The sequence below is a fragment of the Kryptolebias marmoratus genome, linkage group LG18 (genome assembly GCF_001649575.2).
Source record: "Kryptolebias marmoratus isolate JLee-2015 linkage group LG18, ASM164957v2, whole genome shotgun sequence".
NCBI lineage: Eukaryota > Metazoa > Chordata > Actinopteri > Cyprinodontiformes > Rivulidae > Kryptolebias > Kryptolebias marmoratus.
In genome coordinates, this window is record NC_051447.1 from 7325599 (window position 1) to 7345573 (window position 19975).

Genomic DNA, 19975 nt, shown 5'->3' on the forward strand with positions numbered 1-19975 from the left:
TGTGAGTTGAATAAACACATAAAACTGTAATGTATATTAAAAATAGACCTGAGAGCCCTAATGCTTTTATAAAAATCCAAAATTACATAGACTCACACACACAATTTCCCACACACACACACATTTTGCCCTTCCCCGGGTGAGTTGTAATCTCTGCCGTCATCTCCTGTCTTGTGCTGCTCTGCTTGTTTGGATTTTGCCAGAAACAGCAGCTCTGAGTCGACATGGAGACACAAAAGCAAACTGCTGATAGGCGGGAAAATGCACTTTTAGACCTTGTGTGTGTTTACTGAATGAGCCCGCATTGCACACGCTATAACAACAGCCCAACCACCTGATGTAATGCTGTGAGGAAAGTTAAGGACTTGATGTTCAAAGTTCAAATCCCAGTTGCAGTACGACTCTAATTTCATTGCTCTCTGTAATATTTCCCCAACACCAAGACGATTAATAAACAACATTATGATAATGGCCACTCTGACAAAACAGAAGAGGGTGTTTAGAGTCCTGTGGTTTAGGGACTGGTTTTCTACCCTCAAAAGGAAGGAAATCCTCACAAAAACCAAAGAGCTTCTTGGAATTTCTTGGCATGACAATAATCAGATTTCAAGATGTAAAAGCCTGTGCCCAATAAATCAGATATCAGCAGCCTCAGTCTGGTATCAGCAAAGGAAACGTATTCATTCATCATGCAAAATATGCCAAAAATGTTTCCTGTTTCATATCAGTTTAAAAGATGAAAACATTTCCAGCGTCTTGAGTAATATTTGGGTCTGGTATGTCGAGCTTTGATGTTTTTAAGAACTTCATCGAATAAATGATAGACTGACTATTTGCTGCACTGGAACAAATGTTTGTCACTGAATAATCATTAAAGGAGTAGCCTAATATTAACTGAAAGATGGGAAGTGCTTTTATATCTGTTAGCAGCGTTTCATTATGTTTATGGATATTAGCATGACAAAAGAAGATTGGAGCATAAGACATGTTTTAATAAACCTAAATAAGATATTAGATTCACCTCTGCGAGGCCACATTTTTAGCATTCTTTGCTTTGAGCTAAATGCTAATGGCTACAGTATCAAAGCTAACATTTCTTGATGTGAATCAAGAGTTTTATTTGTATTTGTAAGTTGGAATTTTTGAGTTCCAAGTTGGAAAAAAAAATTACCCAGAACATGCCTTGCAGAAGTCAGAATTGAGACCTGGAAACCCTGAGGTTCCTCACCAGCTTCAACCTTAACATCCAAAATGTCTGCCTCGTGTGTGAAAAAATGTTGCCAGCCGAGAAAAAAAAAAGAAACTTTTTTTCCACTTCTGTTGATTTGTATCTCGTGAAATCAGTCGCACACAAGTTTACATACATCTACTAGTAAGCTTGTGGCTCCTGTGTTTGAACCATTGACATAAAATAAGTAATAGAAACAGGAGCATAACATGGAAGTTGAAGCCAAAGCTAAATGAGTGCCCCCTGTAGGCTGGCTGCAGTATAACCTTTAAGTACCTGTAAATAAATGGGACATTTGTGTCACTAAAAAATAAAACTACACCTCAGATATTTTTTTTCCAAGTGTTGACTTTTGTTGAGTCACAGTTCCTACCTCGCTGCTGTATGTTCAAATATTTATTTTTTCCAGCACGTTTAGTTATTAATTAGTTATTTAATGCCTATAAAAACAGCATGATAGTGTGTGAGTGAGGAGGCAGGACTTTCAGCCCCACATCTTTAATGCGTTGACCCTGGCTCTAAAAATACAACATGGCAGCGCCTCTAAATCAGATATTATGGCTTCACTTTTCTACAACAGAAGTAGACAGAGATGCTTTGTTCATCTTTTTCTATGATTTTAACACACAAAATCCAGAAAAATACATTTCTATTAGGTTGTAATAATAGTTAGCCTGATTGCTAAGAAAAATTAGCTAGTTATACTTTCCTAAATGCAACATCATTCCTAAGTTTGACTTCAAAAGTAAATAAATCGCAGTATAAGACCTTGATCACTCTAGTTTCAATATATTTACCCATATTAATATTTGTAATTTAGTGTCAAACACAAAGTGCGCTACCTCTGCAGCATCTCTGTCAGATATAAAAGCATGCAAAAGATGGAAGATATTTCTTTTTTTATTGTTTTTCAGCAGACCACATATTACAAAATATTACTTGTGAACCACTGTTTTGAACCAATGATATTTTTTTTTGCACGGTACCTGCAGTCTTTCGTGTACAATTGAGTTTTACAAGCTGTTTTGCCATCAGATGGTAATGGTAGATTTGTCGTAATAAGCATAGTGGTCACATTCCTTAAAAGTAAAAAGCCGCATCACGAGTGTTTATTTTGTTAAGATGCCTAAAAAATATCTGAAGCCCAACAGCCGATGAGGCGATAATGTTTATCATTAGGAGCGCCTTCTCTTAAACGGCTGTTTGGAAAGGAAACTTTCACTTTCCTGTCGCTGATTTTAAGAAAAACAAATCCGCTTCATGGCATTTTTGTTTGAGATATTTGTCGATGGAAGCGCCATTACTAAAATATTCAGCTCCAGCAAAAACAACGTCTGTTCACAGCTACGCCAACAAACACATGCAGTATGTCAGCACCACCATTAAAATATAGGGAGATATCTCCACCTCCTGACTTTGTTGTAAACAGAAAATCTGATGTTTATCTGATCAAAGGAAGCAGAAAAAAAAGGAGAAAGGTGACCCCTCCTTGAGTCTTTTATAAACAAACCAGCCAGCACAAACAGAATTTTGTCTTAGTATCAAGTCTTAAAATCTTGATTCAAAAGGAATCGTGTGAAAATCCTGCCCACAGTGAGATTACTGCAAGATAATTTATAAATATATATATATAAAAAATAGATTTGAGAACTGGAACAGTATGTTAGATTGTCAAAACAAGTGTTGCAATCAGCATCACGTCTGAAAACAAGTTTGTTTGTACTGGAATTGTGATAATGGCAGCTTTTTCAGTTTAAATTCTGAAATTACCAGAATAAACTAACAAAACTTGGTTATACTACTTAAAAGCAGAACTACCACAAGCATCGACCGCTCTCGTCTTACCACATGGTTGGTCCGGTCTCTGGTGGGCTGGTACTTTGGCGCAGGAACACATTGCTCAGCGTGGCCGTTACAGAAGCAGCTTCCCTTCACTATCAGGTCGTAGATGGCGAAGTGTCGCGTAGGAAGAGCTTCCCGTGTGGAGGCGGGGTCTTTGGCCTGGCAGGGGCACGCCTGATGCTTCAGTAACTGGATTCGGATGTTGGTCACCCTAAGCTGCCGCTGGCCCTCCAACCCAAACGGATCCAGGGACTGCCACTTCGGGAGGGTTCGGTATATCACCTGGCAGTCAGAGAAAGACAGGCTGGGTTAATGTCAATCCCACACCGCTGTGTACAATACACTGACCTAAAACACACACACGAGCAAAGAAGAACCAATCTAATCAGTTTTCAGAGGTGACTGGTCCATCTTTCAAATGCTGTCAAACATGACAAGTTAACTCTATAACTCTGCTGTAGTTTTACGTTCAACTAATTTTTCTGACAACTCCCAGTTTGATTTACAGGCATTTTAAGGAAACATAACTGTCACTCTGAAAGTTACGGCACCCACATGCCCCATTAACATCTAGAAATATGTGAACTAACTTTTCATGACAAATAGCTCACATTTATTGCGCTAGTAACTCTTGTCACTCACTCCGGAGTTACATTTACTATAAATAACAGTGGTGGGGAGGATGAGTTCCTTGGTGTCTTTAGTTAGAACAAACCAGCAGTTTGAGATCATCTTTGCGTTTCAAACCATGTTCAGATTTTTTGATTTACCTTGTAATTACAAAAACAAATTTTATATTGCTTTTATACCTCACAGATAAACACATTACTGCACAGTTTTTACACATTTTTAAACTGAATCCTTACTTCCTTCGTTTTGATTATCCAAAACCTACAATGCAACTCATTCACTACAGCTAAATTTTCTTGCCTTGGCTGTAGTAAACAGTAGTAAAATGAGCTCATTATGTCGTTACATCTGCCATGATAACGGGGGTTTGATTGGGGATCATTTGTGCAGAAAGTTATGACTTTACACCCTAACGTTGTTGGATGTGACCCCATGTGAGCATGAAGTTGGTAGGAGTCCTTATACGTGCACATTCCCCCCTTCTCTCTCCGAGTCCCTACCTTGTTTCGTCCCTGGAAACACTTCAAATCGAAGATCTCTTTATGGGCTGCCATCGCCGTGGTTACTGCTGCCGCTAACAACCAGCACCGCTGCTGTTGTTGGGGTGAAACAGTTGGCATCTGCTCCAACCATTTCTCTGAAGAAATGTGTGTTTGCATGTGCCTCTTTACAAGTCGCTGCCATTGATATCATTGTGTGGGTTGTGTGTTTATGAATGTTTGGTTTCTTTTGTAGTTTGAATTTTTGCTTGAGACGCAAGAATCGTGCCGTTCATCTGATTGGCTGGAAGACCAGCTGGGAGCGCGATGGGAGGAGCACCTCGAATTTCCTTGTTGTTGGAAAAGGTCACGGGGTCCCAGCATTGTGATCCTCAATTATGAGAGAACACGGCAAATAAGATGAGGGGCGCCGGTCCACGGGTGAGCATGGAGAGCAGGGCCTGACAAAGCCAGGGATGAAGATGCAGCTCCACATAACTCAGAGCTGGACAAAAGGCCTGCGACAGCCCAGCGACACCACAGCAACATCCGCACTCCCATACGCCCACGCTGGCATGCATGCAAACATGCACTGACAAATCCTGTCAGTGTTTTGGCCTACTTGGAGCTTCAGTTTTCCTTTATGTGTAGTGATAAAATGCTAATGTTCACAGATACGCTGATGACACCCATGTTTCTCTCTCTCGCTGTTCTGATTAAACAGCATGGTCCACGTCTCAGACCTTTCCCCACAGCTTCTTGTGTCTCGTTAACCACTGAAGGCAGTAATTAAGCTTATCAGGTGCTGTAACATCATCATCTTCAATAAGGATTCCCTTATTGAAGAGGAAAAAAAGCTCATCCATTCAGTGCAACTCTTGGGACAACATACGATATGCTAACTGCTTGCATTCCGATTCTGTCCTTTTGATCACTGCACAAAGTTCGTTGGCACAGGTAGGAATAGAGACGCACACCGGTGGTATAAAGGGAGCCTTGCCTTCCAGACCTTACAAACAGCAGTGAGTGTGCCAAAACTGAAATCACAATACCTGTCACACTGAGCACTTTGGTATTATTTCAGCTGCACGTGCACTTCCTGAATTTTGTAACCCGTCTCTCACTGTGTGAGTAGAACACTGTTGAATAGGAATTTCAGGATGGTAACGTCTTTTAGCAGGCTTGTATCTACAAGCAACTGTACAACTGGGGAAAACAAGAAATAAAATCCAGAAAACACAAATGTTGTTATTGTCGTAAATTCTTCAAAAACAACCTAAAAGTAAAGCAGCCAAGTTAAAACTGTGTCTTTACATTTGTGTATGAATAGAGGTCATGTACCGTAACGACCGTCGCCAACGTGCCCGCCTGCACACCCCCGCCTCACTCCCCTTGACTCTGAGTGGCTACACATTCGACTTGGCTGCTACCACTCATCGTAGAGCTGGGATTATAACAAGAGAATATGATCATAAATTAAAGGCTAATGTTCTCTACAAAGATACTTACTACCTAGTAAAGAATATGCGGACTAAGGATTCAAATCGAACCAAAAAATCCCATTTATTGATATGTTTATGGACCTGTTCCCGAGCTAGGAAAAGTTTGCGAAATGAAGCCCGAACGCCTGGTTAAACTTGAAATTGAAATTTGTTGTGAAATTTATTGTAGGAAGAAGCTGAGTACTATCTGTCTGACTCCATCCAGTGTCACTCCTGCACTGTTTTCTCAATAGCGACCCATAATGTTTAAGAGGAAGACTACAAGAGTCGTGTCTCAATTTGGTTTATGCCAATGCCAATGCCAATCCACTGACTATAATTTTCCCTTTACAACTTAGTTCTTTCCTCAAAAAGGTGCAGTACAGCTACTCAAAGTATCATGTCTATGTACTGTAAGGTGGAAGTTGCACTTTAATCTCATGGTCCTTTTTTGTCACTTTGTCACTTGTTTTGTCACAAGAATTTCTTCGGGCTTGCGGTGGTTTTAGGAAACAAATGGATACATCTGTGCAGTGGTAATTAAATTCAGCTGTTTGACTGTTTAACATTTTAGCACTTGAATTTTTTTTCCGTAAGATTATGGAAATGCAGCTACTTTGTGTCGAGTTGTTGAGCTGTGTTTTAGCAGAAAGAGAATCTTGTTTACTGTAAATAATTGAGGAGCATTGTCCTCTACCGACAGAAAACATGGCTTTCGAATGCCTGGGAAACATTGAACCTTGATGAAAAACTAAATCAGGTTTGTTTTTTTTTCCTGGATTTAAACTATGGTATGGTTAGTTTAACAATGCATGCTGTAGTTTGAGGCAATGCAGCGACGTACTTTCAAATGGTTAGAGAGCAGATTTCCCATCTTAAAATATTCCCAAACCTGACTTCATGGTTGTACTTCTTTAGAGCAAAGAAAATCTTGTGCTTTCATCATTTCTTTGCTCGGTCAACTGAGACGATTTAGTGTTTGCCAAGATATTAACCATTAATATCGTTGTCGGGGGCTGAAAAGATCTGAGAGCAAATGAATCTGCTGTGTTCAAAGCGCTTATTGGAGATGAAAAGGTTTCACACCTGCCATTAAAAAATGCAACAGATTTTAGGCTCTGCGCAGCCTGAGGTGGTGAGTTCACTGTGGGACACTTAATATCTTTCTTCCTGTTTCAGGCTGCAAAATAAAGTAAAGCCCAGCTTTAACGGGCCTAATTCCATCAAAGAGCTGAGGACTGTAATCTGGTAAACAGGCACAATGGGCATTGATAGAAGTAGAAAAGCGGAGAGGGAAACAGAGAAGGGGAGGGGGGGTGTCTAGCCAAAAGTACCCAGCATCCATCAGAGCAACTGCACTTCCTTCCCAGCAGACAGACGGAGAGCTGACTGTATGTGTTTATCTGAAAGGGCATGGATGGGTGTGTGTGTGTGTGTGTGTGTGTGTGTGTTTGATGAAGTACAGAAAAAGGGAAGAATGCGTGTGTGTGTGTGTGTGCGCGCGCTAGACCGGTCTGCCTCTTTGTCTTCCCTAAGGAGGTCAGACTCTGTAACAAACACTCGCATTCTTGCAGCCCTGCTGACCTCATAAATAAGACAAGCAGCCCTGAACACCCCCCCCCCTCCCCGTCTCACACATCACCTTTTCCCCACATCACAGGTGAACACGAAAAGCTTTCAGCACATGAGATGACATGCTTTTATGTTTGCCAGAGACGCAGAAAGCTGAGAATACCTGCTCTCTGTAATCGCTCCCAGCTACGAAGCCCACCCGTACCCCTCCCTCGCTCCACCAACACCCTCTGCTCCCGAACCTTCAGTCCCACTTATCTGATCTCCGAAGCTCACATGCAGCCCAGCATGCTTTGATACACGCTGAAAGAGCACACCCTGTCTCAGTGAGCAGCCAAAATGTACATTTTGTATCATGTTGATGCAGGCCAAAGTAGAGCCGTCTTACTGCAAAACCATCATAGAGTCGTCGCTGATTAATCATGAAATTTCTGAACATTGTGGTGGATGAGGATCAATACGCTGATCTAGAAGGAAGGGATTTACCTCACTTTTCCTAACAGAAACGACAACTAACTGAAGGCCTAGAAATCCTTCAAGGAATGCATATCACCCGCTACCTTTCCTGCTTGAGTTTTAGAGTTCATCTTATGATGAAAAACAACGGCGTAATAGTTGTTCTGCCCAAACCTCATAAATGATTTTATGTTCAGTCCAATGGGATAGTGTGAGATCCCATGAAATGACTCAGCTACTACCACGCCAAATTTCAGCTCAATATGTGTAAAACTGACCGAGTTGAAGCTGTTTTTGTGTTGACTAAGGTTGATTAACCGTGGCAGCCATCATAAATTTGGTTGACTCCAAAGGTTTAGGTGATAATGAAGGGGTTTTAGTAGCACCTGTCCGTACACCTCATTTCATTTTTATTTGATTGTTCTCATACTTCAGCGCTTCATAACTTTTACTTATCAGTTTACAACTTTCTTCTTTTCCCGAGCTGGTCTGCAGCATCGCCTTGCCTCACAGTTTTCTTTATGTATTTTGCTATATTTGTTTATATTTTTCAAGTTTTCTACTAAACTTATTTTACAAACTAGTTAAAGTTTGGCACAAAAATACATTTCAAAACACCTAAATGTTTCTTTTTTTTTGTAGAAATCACAGTTGAGTTAAAGTAATTAGTTAATCAATAAGAGCATTCAGAGGCGAGTATTCATGGGTCCGGATTCAGATCCTGATCAACTAAACTAACATAACCTCACAGATGTAAAGCAACAAAACAATGACTCTTTAGCAGCTGTTTTTCCCTCGCAGCCTGTTTAACTTTTGATATATGTCTAATTACAGAGGCAGGGAAAGTGCAAACAGCTGAACAGCGGGGGTAAACAGCTGGTCTGTTAGAAAGCTGACGACCTCTTTTAACCTCAGGGTCATCAGCTAGGGGGTTGGGGTTAAAGGTTAAAGGTGAGGCTGCCTGCACAAGTGGCTCACGCTGACACAAAACGCTGCTTTCGCACACCTTCGCGGAACAAGAAGAGGTCGAACGAAAGTTGCTCAGTAACTTCTCCAGCTGTCAGAAATGCTTTGCAGTCGTTGTGGCAGGGTGTAAACACGATTATTAGAGCACTGCAGGGCTCCCAGAGCAGCATCCCGCCTGGCATGTTCCACCACACGCACACATCTGCACAGCAGCTCCTGACACACACACACACACATGCACGCACACACCGCTTCAATTAAACATCAATGGACACCAGGAAGCCCCTCTCGTGCTACAGTCACAGTACGCCTATTAAACACTCAATCATGCACCCAGAGAGCTCTCCACACCTGGCTCCACTTTCCTCCTGCTAACCACGCTGCGCGCATGTTGCGTGACTTCTGCAGAGCGGACCGGCTTGTTGTTTTGCAGCATGTAAAATATGTCAACATCAGCACTTTCTTCTTATGCTGGGAGAAAATACTCAATAATGCAACACCCCCCCACCCTCCGGCATTTCACTGCAGGTGTGGATCCTCCCCCCACCTGCTCTGAATGACGTGGATCTGTTTGGAGTGAGGGAAAAATAGGAACTCAGCCCCTAATATAAATCGGATCATCCGAACGGCTTCCAGAAAGAGAACCTGCCTTCAGTTCTTTTGTGGGGCAGCGGCCAATGTTTCTTATCCAGCGGATGTTCACATAATGGACAACTTGAGCCAAGAATTCTTGTTCCGATGACAGTCGCTGAATGATTGCAGATACGGTTTAAAAAAAGGTAGAAAAATATTTGTTTTTGGACATTTCTCCTGCTTTTACGAGACTCGCAAGGTTCCTCCGACCGACTTTCACCTTTAAACAATCTTCTTTATGCTTCTGAGTTGTTTTTTTAACTCCCTGTGCTTTTGTAAAAGCTTTGAAACGTTACAAAGCCCAAAGTCCACAAAAAGGGAGTTTTTATATTGTTATTATAAAGTATAAACCTTCATATTTTCTGACTTTAGTGCTGGGTAACACTAACCTATCAGTTGTCCATCTCTTAGATATCATTTTCACAACAAAAGCAGCACCTTTAAACAGTTGTTTACATGAGTGTAATTGCCAAAACAAATAATTGCCCATTGCTAGTCAAAGCAGGTAACTAACCAGTAACTACCACAACCTCTCAGGTGCAAGCCTGTATGCAAAACACCCAGCCTACACGGTGTGTTGGATCCAAATATGCGATAATTATAACATAGAGTTGGGCCAGTTTGTTAGTTTGAGACACTGAGTGAAGGACTCAAAATCCCCACATCTTGATGCACGTTTTTGTACACGTGATACAAACGACGTGGAAGTAAGAAGAGCTTGTTTGCTAAATTGAGAGCGAGAGCGTGTGACAGGTTGGAACATTCCACGGAAAAATCTTAAAACATAAACTGTGATTGTGTAAAAACTAGAAAAAGTAAACATCAGAATTCCACCTCAGACATGTAAAGTCCAACTTTCTGTGACCCCTTTCAACTTTGAACCGTTTCCCTCCTGGGAAGACTGCCTGAGCCGTAGTTCTCCGAGAAGGGACGGGTTTTCTCACTTTGTCGCAAATTTAGCCCATGCCTTGACGCCTTTCTGTAACTGGATAAACGCTGAAGACACAGAGCTTCACCTTACCTCGCCTCGGCTGCAGGGGTAAGCGCCCGAGTACTTCGAGGTGCAGGCGGCGCCGTCCTGGCCCACGCCTGCCTTTCCCTCCTCCAGCCCAAAGGAGGCGCTGCAGTTACTGGCGTAGTACTGCAGCATCCGCCACGTTCGCCCAAAGTCCTGCGAGCGCTCCAGGGTCATGGCAGCCGGCCGCGGCGAGCGGAACACTGCGATGAGGTGCGTGAAGTAGAACTCCGTCTCCAGGTCCAGCTGCACCGTCTCGGACGCCACACCTCCTGCCGACTGCCACCAGGTGTTCGGGTGGCGGAAGGAGGAATCGGACATGGCCCCGGCCGGGTGGGTCAGGAGAGGCAGGCGGGCGTTGCACTTGGCGCATTTGGGGGCGCCGCAGGCCAGGTTGGCGTTGGGGTCAGAGTACGAGCAGAAGAGCTCCGTGCCGTTGTTACCACAGGCGGTCTGGGTCAGAACCCGCCGACCCAGGACCAGGTTCCCCATGCGGGGGTTGCAGGCCCGGCTCTCGCAGCGGGGGGCCACACCTGCTCGAAACGCCTCCACTGACAGACCTGCAAAAAAAAAAAAAAAAGGAAATTCATTGGAGGAATTGAAAGTTAAATAAACTGTTAAAACAAGCAGAAAAGGAGCTAAAATCAACTAAATCTGAGCTCAAAGCTAAAACCAGCAAAGCGGCGGCTGAAAGTGAAAATTAACAAAGGTTATATAAACAGTTTCTAAAAGTTAAAAGTAGCATAATAAGACAAATAGAGCAAGTCTGCTAAAGCAGATTTCAAAAAGAATGCTTTCAAGAAATTGAAGAGATCTCCATGGATTTCTATGGGGAAAATATTGGTGAATAAAGTTAAATATTTTAAAAAGTAGAAAAGTTACATATGCCAAAAGTCAAAGCATACTATTCCCAATTAAGCTGAACTTTTTTGACATTTTAATGGTTTAAATGGCACAAAGTATGCAGGAGTTGTTTCATTTCAGTTCATTTTAAAGCCGTCACAGAGCAAAAACCCAGACTGGTGAGATGGCGCTCGAAGACTAGTGAGCAGAATGAGCGGAGTTGAGGTCTGAGCGCGTGAGCCGAGATGACTCATTGTGCCTATGTACACAAGTCAAGTGATTTACCTCCATCGGAAATGTTATGCAAAAGAGAAAAAAAAAAGGATAATGGAGGCATTGTGCACCTGCCTGCTGCGCACGGACGGCAGCCAGCGTGGACTCTGACACAGATAGAGCTTGGCAGCTTTAGAGGAGGATGAGCAGCACTCAGATGCTTTGTGGTCCCCCCTCCACCTCCACCTCCACCTCCAGGGCCACGGTGTCAGGTTCCACTGTGGATTTATTAACCCAAACCTGTTGGTTTATTTATTATCCTCCTGTTTCAGGTGGAAGACCTGGAAGATGGACTCGTATCGTAATAAATGAACGAATAACTGCACCTTTGCACTCAGGAACCCGTTCTGAAGGGTCGTGTTTGGACACAATTCACCGCAAAGCCCAGGTTGTAGAGAATTATGTGCCATAGGTGGGGGGAAGTCAAGAAAGAACGGGTAAAAACCTTTAACCCTAATTATCGCTGAAAGGCAAAGACAGACGACTCTTTTTGCCCATGTCTGTGTTTGTTACGAATTTTAACGAAACTCTCAGAAGGCAACCGATGGATATGCTCCCATGACTGATCAACTTCTGGAGCTAACCCAATTCAAGATGGCTGCCACAACCAACTTACATTGGAACACACAGAAATGGCTACAATTCGGTCAGTTTTACAGATATTGATCTAATAGTTGGTGTGGTTGTAGCTGAGAGTCATACACAACACATACTCCAAGTTGCTCCTCAACGCACAACACCTTTCGCCTAAAACGTCAACATTACCCATTACAGTCGACGCTCTCTGTCTGTTAGCAAAATATCTCATGAACCATCAGACAAATTTTAATGAAACTCTCAGAAATTAAATATTAGACGCACATCTAGAGCTGACTGACTTTTGGAGTCAATCCAAGTCAATTTGGACACCACAGCTAATCGACAATAGCCAACACAAAAACGGCTACAACTCAGTCAGTTTCACAGATGTTTGGTTAAAACTTGGTGTGGTGGTAGCCGAGAGTCCTCCCCAACACATACATGAGCGTACACCATTATTGTTGAAGTGTCCTTTCTTCACCTAAAACCCAAATCCAAAACTCTGTTTGACAGATGGTGGCACTCCTTCAAGGTATGCTAGAACCAATTAATTAATTATGTCAGCTTTCCCTATGATAAATCTAAAGTGGGAATAATACGAGTACATTTAGAGACACGGTAAAGTGGGAAAATAAAAATAAAAAAAAAACATTTTAAAGTCCCCTGCCCTTCTTACCTGCACCTGACAGCACGGCCAGGCTGACCACGAATAACATCAGCATTATCTCCGGGGTGATCCGAAACATGCCAGGAAGGGGGCGCAAAAACAAACAACAACAACAAAACAAATCTGATGGAGTTATTATCCAGACAAGCAAGTCCGCAGAGATCTCAGCGAGGAGAGGAGAGGAGAGGAGAGAGTTCAGAGCCGGTGTGGACTTTCTCTTTCACTCAGCAGCGAGCCAATCGGGCGATAATAACCCGGTCGTCTGAAAGAACAACATGATCCTGGACGGTGAGTGATGACCCGCTGACAGAGAGGAGCAGTCGAGGTGAAGAGGAGGAAGAGGAGGAGGAAGTGGAGGAGGACGGATCGGTTCGGCTCGGGACCTGCAGCAGGTTTCATTTCCCTGCAGAGTGAGCTCCGCCGCCCGCGCGTCTGTTCCCGAGGAGCGCGCAGAGAGGCTCCGTCCGCTGTGCGCCAGCTCCGCCTCTCCTGCTTTAAAAGGGCTTTTTTTTTTCGTTGTTGTTTTTTAAAGGAACACACAGAGTTACACCGAGACCGAACACCAGGCGGCTTCAAGCAGGAACTGCAAGGACTGCGGGAAAAGATGGAACTCCACCTTCAGCCTTAGAATTAAAACTGCAGTCCTTACCTGCCTGGTGGCCAGGGCCGGTCTTTACGCATGACATTTGACCTCTATGACCACTGTGGGTCATAGTTCACTGCCAACTGAGCGCACACACTGAAAACACTGTATGAATGTGTATTTGTGGATGGGTGATGTCATGTTGGAGCTGTATAAGTACAGAACATTTAACATTTTGTTGTTGTGATCAGAGCTTTGCGTTGAAACTTGTTGAATGGTATAAACTCTGCTTGACTATAGAGCTTTAAACCTAAAGTTGACATATATAGTTTCCATCTCACAGAGGAAAATTAAATGCAACCAAAGATTGTGTTTTTTTGTATTTATTCTCTAAATTATAACAGGTAACAAGCCATGCAAGTCGGAGAATACCTTAAATAAAAAAAATAAAAAAACCCACCAAAACTCAAAACCTTTCCAACCAGTAACAAATAAAAAGGACACACACATTCAAGTCTCAACAAGATGAAACCTGCACAAAACGTTTTAAAGGTATAATAAATATAAAATACACATTATAATCTAAAAATAAAATGCAAAGACCAATAAATAAGACATTGTGAAGAAAATAATTTGAAAAATCTAAATTAAATTTAAAACATATAGTTTAAATATGTAAAAGGAAAAAAAAATTAAAAACAAAACAAAAAGCAAACAAACCCTTGTTGCAGCCCAATCACTTCAACTTTTGGTGTTCCTGTGTCTGTGCTTCAGCAGTGATGTGGAGTATCATAACTTTATTAATTCATCTGTCCCAGTGTAACACACAAGAATAAAAAGTGAAGGTCTCGATAACACACACACACACACACACACACGTCACTCAATAAGTAAACAACATTGCATCTGGAGTTCTGGAAGCTACATGTGAATTAAAAAGTCTGACAGCCTCAGGCAGAAAGGATGTGTTGCAGCGCTCCATAACACATCAGGATCGTAGTCTTTGGCTGTGGCTATTTCCTAGACCGTCAGTACTGTAAAGGGGATGAGAGACATTGTCCATAATGTCTCTGAACTTCCCCAGCGTTCTGTCTCTCACCACCTCTCTTCCAATGGAGCCTGCCTGGTCCCTAAAACTGATTCAGCCCTTTTTTTAATTATATAAGTTTATTAATTCTGTTTCAGTCCTTCACCTTTCCTTCACAAACTCCCAATCCATAACCCTTAACCTTTGACTCCTCCTGTATCTCTGACAGCTTTCCCCTCAAGCCAGAATCAGGTTGGGCTGCGACTGCTTGTCTTATTCAGAAGGAGGTTTCCAAAAAGTTTCAGTACGTTCGAGAGGGTTCCCGGTTTCCTGGTGTGAGTCTCAAGGCCTCACTCTGGAGTCACGGGGGGGTTTGAAACGTGATCAGTTTTTCTGACAGTAGTCACAGAGTCGTCACTGGGATCTGAAACTTGTCTCGAACCGGTCTCAATTTAAACACAGTTCTATTTATTGTCAACATTCATACAAACCTGTCGATTAGCGTGATCCCAACTTTGTGTCTCCAACTGGTCGGCGGCGGTCGCAGCCCGGTGAGATGCTGCGACACGGTACCTGCTGAGTATGAGGAGGAGGTACGGAGTGCCTCTGTTATCGATCATATCATTTACTCATGCACAAGCAGCTAGTAAATACAGAAAATGACAAGTAGAAGTAACTTTCCCATCATCGCTTTGGCGCCCCTCTAGCTCGCACTTTTTGCTCCACTGTATATACGTATATATTATATTTGCCTCTGTTGATACTTTTTACTGTATTTGTGTTGACATTTAATCTTTTTGTGGTCATTTTGTAAATGGCTCTGGCTTTTTAATACACTGTTTTGGTTATTTTAAAGCTCTTTAATAAAGTTTTAATGTATTATTTTTTTTCATTTTCAGACTCCTTCTCACCACTTTCCATTTCTCCTGCTGTGCTTTTTGACCATGATGGAGCTCGTTTAGGTAATGTATACTCTTTTTTTGTGGTAACTTTTTATATCTTTAAAATGATTTGGCTTGTTTTCTGTCTCCCAACTTTTGGAAGAAGTTTTTATTTTTTCTTTGTGATTTCTTAGCACCATCTGTGAGTAATTGTTAACATGTCTGAAATGTATTTTTTGGTGTCTTTGTCCTTTTTGCAGCTATTTGAGGAAGTCTTTGCTGTGTTTGTGGTTGGTTCTTGTAGTCACAATGTAGCTCTCTGTGATGCTTTTTCTTTTGGCTTCAAATATTCAAACAAATACTGTCTGACTGGCCAATTTTCTGACCCCTTTGTTGAACTTACACACACTGTCTTCATCCCATAACTGAGGCCAGACTGCCTGATGGATAGGTTAATTACACGTCGGGAAACTCAAAAGGCGAGGTCAAGTAAATACGCTCAGTGATGTAAGGAAACAAGTATTTCAAACATGCAACAAAAGATCCAGAGCAATTTCATAGGAATTTTTCTGACAGAGCCCAGCCGTTTGATGAAGGAAAGTCGGATTTTGAGTTTTATTCATCAAATCAGGTTTGAACTTGTCTCGGCGCTTTCGTAAAAGATAAAAAGCTTCAACTCGGGAAAAACGTGGAACCGTCAGACTGTGCGTGTGCCCTTTTTAACTCTCGGGATTCACCTGGAGAACAAGCGCTGCAGACACAGCCCAGACATGGCAATCACATCGGTTTCTGCTCCTAAATCTGTCAGGTTTCAATTAGTCACTAATCCTGCAAGGATCCTTTTAAAGTGACATAAACAGAGCAATTACAGGGCAGATTTGGACAAGACACTGATGTTGAATATTCTATAAGAAAAACCCAATATATCCTAACAAATTAAAATGATCTAATAACTATTTTAGACAATCAGATGTTTTTTTCCTGTTTTAGTGACTGTGTATTTAAACCAGTGTTGAAATGGCTTTAATACATTAAAGATGACTGTGGTGACATAATATATGGTGACACAACTGGCCTTTAAAACGTCGCCGAACTCAAGCCCACGTTTAAAATGAGTCCTGTATAAGTTTACTCATTCAGAAAGTGAATCTAAAAGTCGACACACACACGGTGTAAGCTGGTTTAATGTTGCCCCCTGCAGTTCGCTCTTCCGGCCGCCGGGCGGCGCTGCGGGGACTCGTGGTGCCTCCTCCAGAGATCTGAACGCTGGACTTCCTGTCGGCGCTAAAGCGTGCTGCTGCTCGGTTTGTGAGATCCAAACGTTGCCGTGACGAAAAAAAAAACTCCAACCTTCTCAATTTGCGAACCATAACTATTTAATTTAAGTAAAGATGGTGAGTAAAAGTCACGCTAGTTGTTTTCAGTTCTCGCTGAATAATACTCGAAAATATTTGTTTGCGGAGTCCATTTTGGTTAGCATTAGCTTCGTTAGCTTATCATTCATAACTTCATGCTGAAAGTCGTCACATTTTTTACAGAAAAGTAGTGTTTTCTGTTATTTTTTACTTTCTTGTGTTTATATCTGCTTCAGACCTTTTTAATAGACCGTCTACACCAACTCGTTTAACATTATTTTAATGTTACTTGTGAAGGGTTCAAACAAACAAGCCTTCACGTTTCTTCTTGTAGATAAATTGTAATTAGGTTGTTTTGAGTTACAGGGGTGTTACATTATTACAGCAACTACAACAACTACCAATATCCACTGCCTGGGCAGGAGAAAATGTCGCCAGCTGGATTTCATTAGGCCAATATATTGAAAACTATTAGGAAACTTTTAGTTTCTCTTACATCGTTTAAGTTATTTAACTTTGAAAGATGCTTTGAGTTTCAGTCCTTTAAACAAGCTTATGAAAAGATAAATTGTTTAATGGTGCAATTAATGTAACTTCTGTCAAAAGATTGATTTTTAGTTTGCATCAAGCAAACTAAACTGGCTGAAAATGCTTTATTATCACTTAAAGGACAACATGTAGTAGTGTTAAAGAAAGATTGCCATAGATCTTGTATGATTGTGGTCTAAGCAACCTTTTGTGAAATAAAAACAAATAACAGTGTAGTCAACTTCAGTATAATTTATTCTTTTACTTTTAACATTTATTGTGTTACGCCTCTGGATAGATTAATATATTTTGCACATCTGTTTGCATACATGCACACTTTAGATAATTCAGTTGTTCGATAAACTTGATTTTGACTCTGAAGCTTTAAGAAAACCAGAAGTGGAGCTTATGCAAAAGAAGCTTCAGTTTGCTCCGATGAAGCGTAACGTTTGGATTTTGATGGGAAAGAAAAGTAATATTGTCCGATGTGTCCAGACTGACTTTGTTTGAGAGTGATGGGAGCATCAGGGGAAGAAGAGCAGCTGAAGGTGTCGCACCTCGTGTCTAATGTACAAGCCTGTGGGGAAGAGTGGGCCCACTTGGTGTGCAGATGATGTTAAAAAGCCTGTTTTCTGAGTTCCTGTCTTGTCTTCTGCAGAGTTTACCCCTGAACCCGAAGCCTTTCCTGAACGGCCTGACGGGGAAACCTGTGATGGTGAAACTGAAGTGGGGAATGGAGTATAAAGGCTACCTGGTGTCTGTGGACGGATACATGAACATGCAGGTGGGAACGATTCCTGCTATGTCCAGATTACCTTTTAATTACCAACGTTGGCTGATGTTTTCCTTAAATAGAGAGAATATTGTTTACTAACATACAGACTGATCTTATAAAGTTATGACTACTCAAAGGAAATGTGTGTGTGTGGGGGGGGAAGCTACTTCTTACCGTGTCGCCTCCAGTAAATGTCATTTTTTACACAATAAGTTAAAATTCTGCTCTCGGGAGAAGTATAAAACTATAAGAAAGTCTCTGTATTTCAGCTGCTTTAAGGCCAAATTATGGTTATGGCTCATTGCACGTCTGCAGCTCTTCTGGAGCAAGGCCTGCTGGGAAAGAAAGTTTTGCTGTGTGTTTCCAGACAAGTAGAAGAGCTACTGTAGCTGATACGGCTGGTACCTACAGGAATGATTCAGAGCCCACAATGCACTGCAGTTTGTTGCTTGTGTGGCTGATTAGCTGTCATGCTGAAACATACGGTGGGCTTTTCAGAAAATAATAAACAGTCCTGACCCGATAAATCATGATTAAACAGCATGTGGCTGTTTTGACAGCAAAAAGAAACCTATATAATATTAAGCTGGTGGTCATAATGTTATGAAGTACCACTTCTAGATGTTCAATAATTTCATTTGTAGGTTGGATGAGTTTGAGAAAGGAAGATGTTTTAACAAGTTCAAACATTTAATCATACTTTTAAATACGGCAACATTCCTCCTTGTAAAAACGACTCTTTATCAGGTTTATCTTCAAATATCCACAATAACGTTACTAGTTTTTATAACATTTATACTACAGAATATATTGTTTTTAATGCTGAAAATCTTAAAAATCTTTAGGTAGTCTTTTTAAAATTTACAGAACCTGCATTACAAATATCCATACTTAATTTTTCTTCCCCACAATGAAAATTTCAGATATTGACTTACAGTTAGGTTTATTTTTATAAGTTACATGATGTGAACGTTCTCTAAGGTGAATAAATGGCATCTATTTAAACAGAGTTCACTTTAAATCCTCAACATGTCGCTAAAATCCTAAATAAGGATAAATAAATAAACTTAGAGGTATTATACCTATTTGTCCGGGTCTAGAGAAGCACGGAAAGCTTCTGTTTGTAAACGTCTCAGATCAGGTTGGTGTCTCAGTCTTTTGGTCCAGCAGGCGGCGCTCTAATATCAGCCTCCACTGATTTCTTAATAAAGCGGAGGAAACTTTACTGAGAGGACAGTCATAACGGCAAAATAAATATTTTGGATTTAAGTCTTAATTAAAGACATTTGTTCTAAAACCTCTCACTCTGCTGCGAGACTTAACTACAAGATTTCCCTCAAGTGACACTTCAACGAGACAAAAGTTTAGTGAAATTTGTTCGCTGATTCTGGGGAAAAGGTGACAGATGGTATTTGGTGCCGTTAAACCGCAGATTTCTAAATGTTCTTTAAAAGGTACCTCTTTAAATGCAAATCTGCTTTACAGAAACAGGCTTTTAAATGGTTAAAAACAGCAACAATCCATGGTTTTACACTCACACTTTAATGCTTTTTTTGTTTTTACAGCATTTAAAAAAGTAAAACACGGATTAGTTGTGAAAACAGGAGAAAAAAACATTGTTTGAATCTTGTTCTTATACGTGGTTCCCAACAGCTTGCAAATACAGAAGAATACGTGGATGGAGCGTTGGCGGGACATCTCGGTGAAGTGCTCATCAGGTATTTAATCACAAAATTGTACGATAAATAAAAAAATAAACACTGTAGTTTGTCTCTTTGAATAAATTTGTAAAGCTTGTCGCTGCAGGAACAGATTAAGACTCTTTAACCAAGGTTTCGTTAATTATTGTCGTGTTTTAAAAAAGGAGACGCTCATTGTGTTTAAAGCCCAAACTTTGTGTCTGCACAGGTGCAACAATGTTTTATACATCCGAGGTGTGGAAGAGGAAGAGGAGGATGGAGAAATGCGGGAGTGATTGTTTATGTCTGTGTAGCTCCTGGAGTTAATGTGTGTTTGTTGTTTTCATCGTCTGAAACAAGTGAACGTGTCTGGTTTTGGTTATTTTTCACAAACTGTATTTTTTTTTTTTTTTACCTTCAAATTTGATTTGTTTTGATGCCAACACAATAAAGTGGTTGTAATATTTCTTAAACAGGACTTTT

At 41.2% G+C, this 19975-nt stretch overlaps 2 protein-coding genes across 2 annotated transcripts in view; one reads left to right on the forward strand and one right to left on the reverse strand.

Annotated features, from left to right (window-relative positions):
• The window catches only part of ntn4 (netrin 4), a 28516-nt gene extending 15348 nt beyond the window's left edge, over nt 1–13168 (reverse strand). Inside the window, exons 1-3 of the mRNA XM_017411589.3 lie at nt 12674–13168; nt 10309–10862; nt 3074–3352 (exon numbers count right to left, since the gene is read on the reverse strand). Coding sequence (XP_017267078.1) covers nt 3074–3352; nt 10309–10862; nt 12674–12743 — 903 coding nt within the window. The 5' untranslated portion in view covers nt 12744–13168. The remainder of the gene's footprint in view (nt 1–3073; nt 3353–10308; nt 10863–12673) is intronic.
• Nucleotides 13169–16392: 3224 nt separating this feature from the next.
• snrpf (small nuclear ribonucleoprotein polypeptide F) lies at nt 16393–19970 on the forward strand. Its single transcript, XM_017411702.3, has 4 exons — nt 16393–16549; nt 17697–17822; nt 19467–19531; nt 19722–19970. Exons 1-4 carry the CDS (start codon nt 16547–16549, stop codon nt 19786–19788), a joined length of 261 nt encoding a protein of 86 aa, XP_017267191.1. The 5' UTR covers nt 16393–16546; the 3' UTR covers nt 19789–19970.
• Nucleotides 19971–19975: the final 5 nt, after the last annotated feature.

Excerpts from the sequence above, each read along its gene's own strand:
- snrpf (XM_017411702.3), top strand. Across the intron at positions 17,823-19,466 it reads ACGGATACATGAACATGCAG|CTTGCAAATACAGAAGAATA; the intron begins GTGGGAACGATT and ends GGTTCCCAACAG. Across the intron at positions 19,532-19,721 it reads CTCGGTGAAGTGCTCATCAG|GTGCAACAATGTTTTATACA; the intron begins GTATTTAATCAC and ends GTGTCTGCACAG.